Source organism: Lathamus discolor, chromosome 14 (genome assembly GCF_037157495.1).
Source record: "Lathamus discolor isolate bLatDis1 chromosome 14, bLatDis1.hap1, whole genome shotgun sequence".
NCBI lineage: Eukaryota > Metazoa > Chordata > Aves > Psittaciformes > Psittacidae > Lathamus > Lathamus discolor.
The window spans coordinates 2,502,070-2,515,101 of NC_088897.1; the positions used below are offsets into that span (position 1 = coordinate 2,502,070).

General features: G+C 38.3%; 1 protein-coding gene across 14 annotated transcripts in view; it reads right to left on the reverse strand.

Annotated features, from left to right (window-relative positions):
• The window catches only part of BCAS3 (BCAS3 microtubule associated cell migration factor), a 364,136-nt gene that overhangs the window by 333,348 nt on the left and 17,756 nt on the right, over positions 1-13,032 (reverse strand). For all 14 annotated transcript variants that reach the window (XM_065694921.1, XM_065694920.1, XM_065694922.1 and 11 more), the window contains exons 6-7: positions 12,209-12,290; positions 2,668-2,740 (exon numbers count right to left, since the gene is read on the reverse strand). In XM_065694921.1, the coding sequence (XP_065550993.1) occupies positions 2,668-2,740; positions 12,209-12,290 (155 nt within the window). The remainder of the gene's footprint in view (positions 1-2,667; positions 2,741-12,208; positions 12,291-13,032) is intronic.

The following is a 13,032-nucleotide window of genomic DNA, read 5'->3' on the forward strand; positions in this document are numbered from 1 at the left end:
ACTGTAAGTCATGGGGCCAGCCACCAAATCTTCCAAAATGCGAACCATGTCCCTTATTTATTAGTAACAGACCACAACAGAAACTTATTTGGAAATGTCCAGATTACCAGGGTTGTTCCAGGAGCAAGCGTGAGCAGAGCAACCAGAAGTCAGAAATTGTGAACAATTTCTAAGGAATGTAACCAAACGAGGATGGAGAATGAAGAATTCAACTTCTCTTTCCTAAAATCATTCTCCTTTGTGAACGATTCTGACACATATTAGATAATAACCTGGGTGAAATTCAATTGGGAAAAAGCCAGAGGACTATGGAAGTAGCAGAAACACTTCAGGAGGACACATCTTTCACCTGGTGTCCTAATGAGGTTAGGGAAAGAGCAGGGGGGCTGCACTGGTGATAATGGTTTCTTGTGAGACCCTGAATTTCAAAGATAAGGACACTGGCCCTATTGTCATAAACATGTCCAATCTCATTTAGTTTATATTAAAAAAAGACAATGTAGTTTAATGCACCAGTGTAACGGACTGTTCATTGGAAGACTTGGATTTCACTTTCGGATTTGCTTTGAGTCTAAAGTTGCCTTTGAGAAAATCATTCAGACTTTCAGACACACAGTTTACCTTTCCTGTTCAACAAGAAGTATTTTAGTGTCAATACTACACGATTTCACTCATTATTTCACCTGCCATTTCAGTAGACAGAATAGGCCTCCTATTCCCCACACATTTTCAGTAGTGTGCTGACAGCTGCAAGGTTTCATGCCATAGCCAGCATGATCTCCAAAGTAGGTGAGGAGATGGCTGTAGTGAACACATCAACTGCTTTGGAATAAATGCTCTAGAGTAAATACAGTATTTTCTTCAGATACGTGATAAAACAAGGTGTTTTATCTATTTACAAGCATTAAGATACACACGAAATTATGTTAAACACAAAACCTCAAGTTAAGAGCAGAACTAAAATTGCAGTTCCGGTTCTGAGGCCATTTGTAACACAGCTATTCTAGTGGTCTACACAAATTCTGCTTTATGCATAACAACCATTATATAAATGTAATCAAATGATCTATAAATGTAACAAAAAAACCCAAGTGTAATGCTTGAGCCAATATAAAAGGAGTGCGACTCCAGATGAGGGCAAACTATCAATAAACTCTTCACTTGAAAGCTTCTGACAAAACAGGTAATTTGCAAGGACTCCTTCAAAAGTCATTTGCAATGAACAGTAAATGCAGAAAAATGTTTCAGTGTTTTCTGTTGCACATTTACCACCATGAGCAAACCTGTTCTTTATTAAATGGGTACATGAGAGCCTGTAACACAGTCACCTTTGTTTTGAATGATGTGCTAGCCTTCTGGTGGCAGTGGAAAGCCTGATTTAAAATCTTCTATTTGCAGATATTTAACTACTCATAAATAGTCACACAAATCAATCTGTTCACTTTAAAAACACACAAGCATTTTTTTGTAGAAAAGCAGAAAGTACCAATAATCTGGATTACTTTCATTAACTGAGTAATAGAGCAACAATGAAAACAACGATCCTCATAGTTTGTTCATTTCTCAGATAACCTCAGCTTCTAAAGCAAGGGTATGACGGGAAGTAGTTTTTTTCCACCCAACATGTCCTTTATGTACATAAATATACTGCATTAAGACAGAAACTCCTACAAGAGCAATATTTGCACCTCCAGTTATATGCACGCTTATTTAGAAAAAGTTATTCATGAGATTACATCCACTTACAGGGCAGGGGAAAAGGAGAACAGTCACCATAAATAGCTTTGCAAGTTGCACACACATCAACAGAAAGACATGTCACTCCTCTGCCTACATGGTTTCTGTTTTAAACATTTAAGGCAGGTAACATTTATATTCTAGTTTAACACAGTACTAATACATACAGAGAAATGTACAGAGACCTCATAGTCTTCTTCCACACCCAGAGTGATTAAATTCTTAACTCAAAAAGGTACAGCACGGAGTTAGTCTTACAACTGTACGAAGATTTACTTCAACTGTTTAGCCCTTGGATTGCTGTGTAGAGGATTACCCTTGAAAAGCAAATATTTCCCTGTAGCTATAGATATAAATCCTCTGCATTGTTTTTATCAACATAACAAACATCAAAATCTTACGGCCCTCTTTTGTAAGAAAAGCAATGCAACAATGCTGTCCAGAGAGCACAAGACCAGACTGTTAACTTATTTTTCTAACTCAAAGAAGTAGATTTAACATGTATTTTGCTAATAAACAATGAATGGCTGTAACAATGAACTTGCTTGGTGCTTGTAATTCACACCTGCTGACTGATAGCATCTTTTAGCTACTTTTTAAGACAGAGATTGCTTTAGACACTTCTCAATAATAATTCTGATCCAGATTAATATCAGAAAAGGCTACTCATACAACTGTGATTACACTGAGACAAAATAAACTTAAAACACCTCTTCACTATTTTATATCGAGTCTCTATTTTTTACTCCTTTTGAAATGTTTAAGTCATAGGCAAATGTGTGCTGACACACTGAAAAAAGTTTCAAAGCACTTCACGGTGTTACCCCATGAGCAAAACAGGAACAGAGCTTTAAAGTCGTAATCTACTGGAGTTTTTCAGATGACATTACAATTGATACGTAAGACTTTCTTCACAAATAACATCCTTACCCACAAGATCCAATGCTTTTGCACACACCAAGTAGAGGCCGCTTCTCAGAGAAATTATCACATTTCTGAGCACCTAATAAGAGGAAACAAAGAAAAAGCAAATCACTATATTCAGTTTGTGTTACCTTTCAAAATGCAGGTGTGCACGCTTTGGGGGCCCAATATGTTGGAAGGATATTGAATATATAATACAAAACTAACAGCCTGTACAAGATTAGTGATAGAAATACAAATAACAGGCAGAGTCAAGCACAGTGGAAGAACTGTTCTTGAAAGAAATGGCAATGAGTAACAAAACAAGCAGGAAAATCTTGCTACGATTTTGGAGTTATTTTCCTCCTCCCTTCAGTTGGGGTTAAGGGTTCTGGAACTCTAACAGGTAATTCTTGCTTACTTTTCATTGTTTTAACAAAGTTGTCTGTAATGAGACTGTCACCAACGCTGGTGACACATATTGGTTTGCAATTTCTTCTACTGAGGTGTAAGTGGAGTGGAAGAGTGTTAACTGTAAAAGCGCAGCGTAAGCGCAGCCACACTCTGGAGCATCTGGCAAGCTGGCTGCCTGCGTCCGAACAAAGCACACCCATGCCCTGGCCTAAGGAAATACCGGATTCAATTCAAGAGTCCTCAGTAAGTTCTGCCACCAAGCAATTTAAGCCTTTAAGAAAGCAATTTGCAGCGAGATGCAGGCGATGCCTGCAGTTCACTCACAGTGAAAGCACAGCTCTAATGCTAAATCCCATCTACTTTTCACTTCAGCTTCACCAGGTAACACCAGCATAAGCCCACAGCAGAGTTTGGCACAGGCTTGTCCTCTGCTCTAACTGAGGGGCTGAGAGAGTTCTGCCTGCCATGGGTCCGTGCACACTGCCACCGGAGCTGGCAATGAAAACCAGCTCTCCGCCTTCCCAAACTGCAGTCACACCTTCAGCCAGAGGCATCAAACTGTTAAATATACCACACGCTTCTTAAAATGGGGGGTTCAAGGTTTCGAAAACTCTGTGTTACTGCTACCTAACAGAAACAAAACTGAGTACAAAAACCAATCTCTCTTCTACTCATGAATAAAGTTTTACTGAATTCCAGGGTATGCTTCTACCCAGCTTAAACAACAGATTAACAACCACCACCACTACCACTCATTTTCCTTCAGCCTTTCGTATTCTTCCTTTCAACCTTTGCCTTTTTAATTATCTATCTATAGGTATTCATGTGTATGGTGAATAATGGAATTGTACTTTTTTTTTTCCTCCATTATACACCAAACCCTTTGATCTATAAAGAGTAATAGTGATACAGTGTGTTCAAAATTCAGTTCACAAACAGGGGTATACTGCACTAAATCAATTCTTCCGAAAGGCACAACAATTAACAATATGCATTTTCACATAACAGACCCTGTTAATTATTAATAACTCCGGTACTTGCAATTAATTTGTAATAAAAACTGTTCAGTGCTCTCATCTGTACAAGGAGAAGTCTTCCCTCCTACACATTTGGGTATTTATAAAGTCAAATGGGTCCCATCAATAACTTCACCATCAACAATAGCTTTACAAGTAACCTAAACCAGCCAAATGTATTTTCCTTCTATTCCTATTATTTCAAGGTCTTTTATGAGTCACACCTGTACTGTATGTACTGACCTGTGAATTGATAAATGAAACATATAGTTTTCTTAAGAACCTGGCAACCAATTTGTTTTGTACAGATGAATTCCATTTGTTTCTGTACACTTAGCTAGTCCCTCAGCATTAAGGGTAAAATGCTGACTACTAGTTCTGACATTGATTTAACCGGAGCCAGGATTATACCTTAAGTATTTAACAACACTTTAATTTGGTGGGTTTTTTTTTTTTTAACCAGGATATATTAGAGACATGATTTCATACATTTCTTTATGCTCTAGTTCCAAGTTTAATGACAAGGAAGGGAGAACAAGGGGAAAGAAGGCGGTGGAGAGTACAGGGGAAACAACCGCACAAAAGGAATGCCTGTTTTTAATACCTACAGTGAGATTTGCAAAATTTGTACAATAGGTGCTTAAACTTCTGATTCCTGATTTAAATGAGGCCCTCATTTAAAAAAATCCATTTTCTACTTCAAATACATACTCTCAGAACGTAAATATTAATGCTGTAGAAAAGGATCATTATTTTGAGGACTCTGCAGGGCATTAAATCAGGTTAATAGCGGCCCCATTCATGCGATTGCAAAAAGCAACATGTGTTGATCTCTGCAATGCTTAATGGAGCCCGCAACCTTTTCTAGTTCTGCGGTGGGGTTTAATCTCCCAGGTTATGGTGGATTAATTTTCATTTGTACAATTGTGTTTATTTGCATGTGGGATGCAGTGACACTGCACACACCTGGCTCCATGCACAGTGTTGAACAGAGTGCAGCGGGATGATTGAAATGAAAAACAGCCAGCTAAATCCCTCCAATACAAAAAGTATTGAAATCCTGTTGCAAAGTCTTTTTCCTAAACTCCTTTTACTCTAAATCCTTTTAATTCTGTCATATAACACTACAGCATTTACAAAAAGCTGAAAATCCTGACAAATCACACAATTAAAGTAATGAAAACTGCCCTTCCTGCCAACAAGGCACCACCTTATCTACAGCTCCCATTTAGCTAAATGATACATGCTCTTTAACAAAAAACAACAAAACAACAAACTTCAGTTAAAATGCTTAAAATTGGGAAAAAAAAAAAAATGGCTGTGGCTAAATGAAATTTCATACAGATCAACATGTAGAACTTTATGGAGTCAAAAGGTTACCCACACATAAGCTCAAAGCAGCTTATGTACTGTACTTCTGATGAAACTGTGAATAGCTATCTCTTGGGCCTCCCTAAGGCCTCTCAATAATGCCAATAGTAATAGTAACACAGCAGGAGCAGCACACCTTTCCGAAGGGCAGGAATGAAACCACAGTGATTTCCACAGGAAGTCAAGAATTACTCAAAACTACACAAAGTCCCCTCACTCCCCTTGGGTAAGAAATGCACTGTATAAATGTTAAATTCTGACCTATTTAGCAATAGTATACATGCACAATGGAGTCTATCTATCTGCTACGTAATTCCACCGAACAAATTCCATCACAGCCATTTAGTAACAGTTCATCTCCCGTTCAACTAAACTCCTCTTATTTCTGTTACTTCAAATTGTGTTGCACTTGTGGTCCTGCCCCGCAACAGTGCAGTAGCCAGCCAGTACCTGGAAATACAGCAGGCCACATGGCTGGCATTCCCTATGTATGGTTTCTACTCCCTATTTTGCTACCCTTTTTTTGGGGGGGTGGGGAATCTTTCTTAACATTTCTTCATTGCTACCATTTTGTTTCTGCTTTTTACTGAACACAAACACAAAAAAGCAGATATGCTTCTTGAAACAGATGCAAAGAGGCTCGAGCCAGTCCTAAGAATAGTGTGTGAATTCTCCTCAGCTTCAGGGTAGCATCTCTAAATGCTCTTTTTTCCTGCACAGATAAGCCTTAACTGCATTACTCAATATCAAATCTGACCAATGATGCTGCCACTGCTGTCCTCATCCCAGAACTTCAGGTGCTCCTTCAGGATTAATGTTCTAGACCATGACAATCATATGATTCCACCTCCTTTCACTCCCAGCATCACCCAGACGTGTCAAGTTTCAAAGTCCCTCTCTGGTACCTGCATCCTCGTATGCCCGTTTCTCACATCCTCCAAAAGTCACCACCCTAGAACCCCCTTCAATTCCAGCTGATTTTCATACCCAGTACTTCCTCAGCCCACCCCACCCTCCCATTTCTGAGATAAGACAGCAATGTTGCAAGAAGCAACGGTGTTCTATCAGACACAACGGCTATGAAGGCTTATAGAAAGTTGGTCTTTCTTCTGCATAGCACCATAGTTTTATTCTCTAATATAATAATAATAATAATAATAATATAGTTTCTATATGAAAAAGAACTACAGGATGACCTTGAAACACTTACTAGAGATCAATGTTCCTAAAGTCACACATTAACTGAAGACAACTAGAAATACCTCATTTTTACTGAATCTTCTATGAAATAAAAAAAAAAAACCCTTAAGAGATGTATCAGTCTAATATGGTGAAAGTTTAAGGTGTATTGGTCTAAAGCACTGATGCGGTGTGGCCAGAACTGCAATGGTGGCATACAAGTCAGTCCACACATCTTCAAAGAAATGAATACTTTTAAATATCATGCTCCAAAATTCTTCCCTGTATCATCTATAAAAGGCTTTCTTGCTATGCTTGAGAATTCCATTCTGTAATTTCTATAATCCATATGCATTAACATTCATTATACCACAACAACCCACATAACCTTACAAAATACCCAACTGAAGTGCACACCTGCACAACCCACTTACACCAATCCAAACCAAGCTACCAACTGCTACTGCTTGTTCAGCTTGTAGGGCTAGTTCTGCTACACATACTATGCAATTATTTTGGCCTTCAGGGACTTCAAACCACTAAAGCCACCCAAGTGGTTGAATATATACAAAACACACATCTGCCTCCCTTTAGAAAGTAACCTAAATATTATAGTTCTTTTAAGTATACCTGCACATAAAGCTAAGTCAGCTTTTGAGGTTCCAGTTTTATTTTACCAACATCAGAGATGTAAGCGGAGGAGTACAGAGATAAATCTGCTGCAAAATTTAAACTATCAACTGTTTTAGATTTTCAAGCGCAGAACTTCTGTGTCCCAATTAATTTTAGCTTTTCATATTAATTCTGGTTTTCAACCCTTCATCCATAAGGTTTCTCTGGATCTTTATAGTTTTAAACATAGTTCCTCTGATTTCTTTCCTTTATTTCCTTACTTATTTGTTTTCTCCACATGAGTCAATTTGACTAAGCAGACAAATTCAGTGAGAGATGCAGGACCATTATATCATCTCTTCTGCAAGCAGCATAATCTAGAAAATGGCCATAAATTAATTCAGTTCACCGGAGGAATTTATTTTCATAATGCTGAGACATGGAAATAGGTTTCACAGGCAATGACTGATCTAAACTTCAACACACAAGCCTGTCATCATGTCCCCTTTAACCATGAATTACCACACACAATGCTATTCCTGCAGCCATTCCTAGCTCCTTGATCGACTTTTAAACTATGCAAGCCTGCCTTAATAAATGGGATAGCACAAGGCAGAAAGCAGGTATTTGGCCATGGATTTGTAAAATGACCTGGGATACGTAATGAAAAATGGGAGGCTGCATACTGACTAATTTAATAAGGAGCAATACTGTGATTTTGTAGGAAAAGAGCAGCAAAGCTAACTGAAGTAAATGTATTGTTTCCTTAGCACTGATTCCAGAAGTCTATCTGCAAAAGACCTCAAAATGAGGACAAAACACAACAGATTTTTAACGACAGAGGAGTTCTGAATCTTTTGTTAGTGACTTCACAGGCCAAAGAACACACAAGTACTACAGAAAACCCACCTAAGTAGTATTTTGAATGTTTCCATAAATATCACAGAAATGCTAAGCAAGAGAAAACACCCAAGAGAAATGCAGGCATGTCCAAGACAGAACACTTCATCCGACACAGAACTCGGGATCATTTCAGTTCTACAAGTTCATATTCACACAGCCAGAAAAACAGGGAAAAAAAACATCTAGAGGGAGTGGTGAAAAACTAGAAAACGTGGAGCAAAGAATATGAGTAATTAGGTTAGAGTGGCTAAGTAAAGCCTTTAGGTATTGTGGGAGATGAAGCCCAATACACGGAACCTTAGTAGTGAGGACATCACAAATCTGAATCATATAAAATGGAGGAGGGAGTTAATCCACCCTGATTTTTGCTTGGCCTCCTGTTATCACTAACTACAATGATGTTACCAACTCTGGTTTCCTTTTCACAGAGAGCAGCAGTTAAATTTAACTGGCAGAGTACCAGCTTTGTTTTTTATCTACCAATTAATATTTTCTCCTTTCTAATAACCACAAAGTCCTCATTTGTCTTCAAAGACAACTCTATATGCTTGTTCTGCCTGAAGAGACAGAAAAATCCAGAGCCCAGCAAACCAGGCACCTGTATACACCTAAATCAGTACTAAACTCAGCCACAGCATACTGATCTGAAAGTGAAGAACTAAGCAAGTTAAAAGCTATGCCAACCAGCCAGCTCAGCAGATAGAATCATAGAATAGTTCGGGTTGGAAAGGACCTCAAGATCATCCAGTTCCAACCCCCCTGCCATGGGCAGGGACACCTCACACTAAACCATCCTACCCAAGGCTTCGTCCAACCTGGCCTTGAACACCGCCAGGGATGGAGCACTCACAACCTCCCTGGGCAGCCCATTCCAGTGCCTCACCACCCTAACAGGAAAGAATTTCCTCCTTATGTCCAATCTAAACTTCCCCTGTTTAAGTTTTAACCCGTTACCCCTTGTCCTGTCACTACAGGCCCTGATGAAGAGTCCCTCCCCAGCATCCCTATAGGCCCCCTTCAGGTACTGGAAGGCTGCTATGAGGTCTCCAAGCTCTCTTCTCCAGGCTGAACAGGATAATGCAGCATGTGGCATACAAAGCGCCAGGCTTTAGTATTCTTATTTCTAAGACTGACAGTGTCCAGACAGAGATGTTCTCATATTGTTTCCTCTCATAAGCTCATAACTTGGTCACAGTGTAAACCTCCAGTCTCCAAAAAGGCAATTTATATTCCAAGCTGTAGTAAATAATCTAAGCCGTACCTACCACCAAGGCAACAGTAACTCTGCTGAGAACTCTGTCCAGAGAAAAGAATTAATGTCTACTTTTTTCAGTGTTATTTACAGAAATCTCTCCATTCTTTCTGGACATCTTATCCAGGCTGCAGACCAACCGTGCCATGGACACAGAGACATCAAACTGCTGCAGTGCTGGGCCAGGTCAGGTCCTGCCTGGTTTGTTAGCTCAGACAAAACCCTGCCCAAACATTGCAGTACCGCTGCCAGGTCAGAACAGTTCCAGGAGCCATTTCACTGCTCTAGCATGGCACAGAGCCTGAACTAATAAACCTCACCAGATCTGAGCTGGCAGTGTGCAAGGCCAGCTCCTGATACCGCACCACATCCCTGCTACTAGTGCCACTTATAACCTGCTAAATCAGATTTGAGAAGGTCTCCCTTGCAATAAGCCTGCATGAAATAAGCCTGTATGAAGTAACTCTTTCGAAACAATGCTTTATTATGCTATGAAGCACATAATGCAGCAGAGGATCTAACATCAAAGGACTGTAGTATTTTAACAAAATAGTTGACAAACTATTAAGTTCTGCTACTGCAAAGTCACCAAGTTAAAACCATGAGCTTTCCTTTCACACCTGGGAATGAGCTTCTTATCACAAACTAAGATCTAGAAACAGGAACGTGCCAAATCCATCCACCAAGAGAGTCCTATTTTCAATAATTCCCTTTTTACAGCTTTACAGTAAAATAGTGTTTGAGCCTACTGATGGTAATCAGCTTCTCCTTTACAAATTCCTTTTATTTTGTTCAGAATCATTAAAGCTCATGTGTTAGTTATCTGAGGCCTCTTGTTACAGCTTGACTTTTATCTGATTCCAGATACTGGTCAATGATACATTCATGTACTCTTAATCAAAGATTTATTTAAACCAAGCCATGTAAAAAGAGATCAAAACATGTTTTTAAAAGGTTTGGCTTAATTTAATATGAGCTAATTTGAATAGTTTTCTAATGTAACAACTATCATTGTCAGATGCTAAATATATGCAATTTAGAAACAGACAGTAACTGCTTCAAGGAGTTCATAAGCAGTGTAACTTACTGGTCTGAAAAATCAGAAGGCACTATTTTACTATCAGAAAGAAATCAGAACTTATAGGTTCTTAGATTAATTTACTTCATTTTCATTTCTATATACACTTTCCTTTCCCCCTTTTTCCCTTTGAGAGGGGAAGGGGCATAGACATCCATTACTTAATGACATACATAATAGCAAAAAACCCCATAGCTCATCAGGAATTATGCCGTGTTCTCATAAACAGAACAAAAGGCACAATATGCTTGCAAAGTACTTTGCTTTAAGTTATTTTAACCTATGACAGAGTTACAGAACCACATATACTCATACTTCTTCTATTCCTCTGCTTAGGAAATTATTGAGACAATATAAAATGTGTCATTTAATCTTTAACTTTCTTCCTTTACTTGCTTTGAAACACTTTATATTATTATGATTTCCTATGTTGCTCATAATTTAAACAATGAGATTTTAGGGTGTAGTTTTCCAGTTCACTAAGCAATTCATAATCTACTACTAAAATTTGGAATCCAGCATAATACCAAAAAGCCTTGGTCATACATTTCAATCACGAAGTAAAACATGGCAACCAATTTAAAGTGGAAATGCTAATTGCAGCTGTACAGAAGAGTTTGCCCACCTGAAGTTACAGGGAGCGTAGATAAGCTAAATGTTGCTGAAACCAAAAAGCAGCCAGGACACCAACAGATCTTAAGCCTTTAAGGAGTCTCCAATTAGATTTTGTGTTTAAATTTAACAGTGTCATTTTTCTAAGGGATTTGCCTTTTTATGCATAGCTGCTTACATTTTGCAGCAAGCTCTTCCAGGGGTTAGCTCAGAATCTCTGAAACAATCCAGTTCAAAACCTAAGCAGCTTCTCTTAGAACCTGATAAAACCATATTGAAGAGAGGAGGTGCCCATCACAACACAAGGGATCATGATAAAAGTTCAACCACTAAAAAGGTCAAACTGTTTGAACAAAGTTTACATGAATTAAGCAAAAGTTTTACATAAACTAGATGCCAGAACCACCTCAAGGCCCAGTTTCCATTCTCTCATTACCTTTACTGGAGCGGAAAAGCACCCTTTTTTACAAACCTTAGTGCAACTGCTAACCTTGATGCATGCACAAACAGACTACTTCATTGCATTTCCTTCATAATTAAAACATTAAAATAATCAGAAAAGGACATTTTCTCCTTGTACAAACTGCATTACTTGGATCAACTCCTTCTTGCATTGTTTCACACACATTGTTTCAGCTCCTGAAAGCGTAACAAAGACATACTATCCTTCGAAAGAATTTAAGGGCATCAAATTATGAATAGACTTTATAACACACTATAACAGGAGATTTGAATAGATGTTAATGATTTCTAGATCTGCTGCTGTCACTCACCACCTTGCTATTTAAAAAAGTAATTTCAATGTTATTTTATAGCAATAAAATATTGGTAATATTTTTAAATAGAAGCATTAACATCTCTGGACTGATCTATGAGCACAGATACGCCTAGATATCCTCTAAACTACAAAGGAAGCAGCATTAAAGCTAAAATGTGAAGATGAGAGGAGAAAGCACTGGATTACACAGTAGGAGAAAAAAGAAGTAACCAATATTTGTAGAAAGCTATTATGAAGGTGACAGTTTAAAATTAATGGGAAAATCTACACATCAGGTTATAGCAATGATTTGGACAAAGATCTGTACAAAAAAAAGATACACTTAATTAAAAACCATATAAATCTATACTTACTGATTTGAGGAGCTGGTAAGATCCGTGCAGCTCGAACTGGACCGTGGCGGACAGAAAAGAGTTCTTGAGCTTCACCACTGATCTGCAAAACACATGCACTGTGACCATACAATGGAAAAAAAAGTATATATACCTATAACTATATATAAATATATATACTTAGTATGTAAGAAAGTAGGTAGAAAGACATTACACAACAGGTAGGTAACAAAATAAGTTGGCTTTCTAATCAACCAGCCACAATTTGTATAAATGAGTATATATATTACAGGTCTTGGATTTCAACACAGTCACAGCACCAAAGATGCCTGCCTCTAACAACACATGCCTCAGACTGTGTGAATGAGATTCGAGCACTGTCTACTCTTAATGACTACACATGTTTTAAAAGAAACAAGACTTGAAGTTGACTGCTGAGTAAAATTCACAAGAAGTCAAGGAATCAGAAAGACAAGCATTTATTTTGCATAGCACATGATCCTAAGAGCGATGCAAACTAACCAATGATCACAAGTGGCAAACATTGGTGGTAAAGATGAGAGAATTGGATATAGTGGTATGCTCCCTCTTCTCTAGGTGTAAAAGTTATGTTTAAAAATGGGGGCAGGGAGGGTTAAACTAATTAGGTTTGTCACTAGTGGCAGCCTTGAAAAGATTAAACCAGAAGTTAAGAAGAATTCCCAGACTTCCTGTAAATGGTCAGTCAGAATGCATTTTCATAACTGCCTGGTAACGGATCCGCTATGGAATGTCAAACTTGGAAAACAGCAAACATTATGAAGATAATTTCCAAATCAGTAACAACTTAAAACAGATGTAATGAG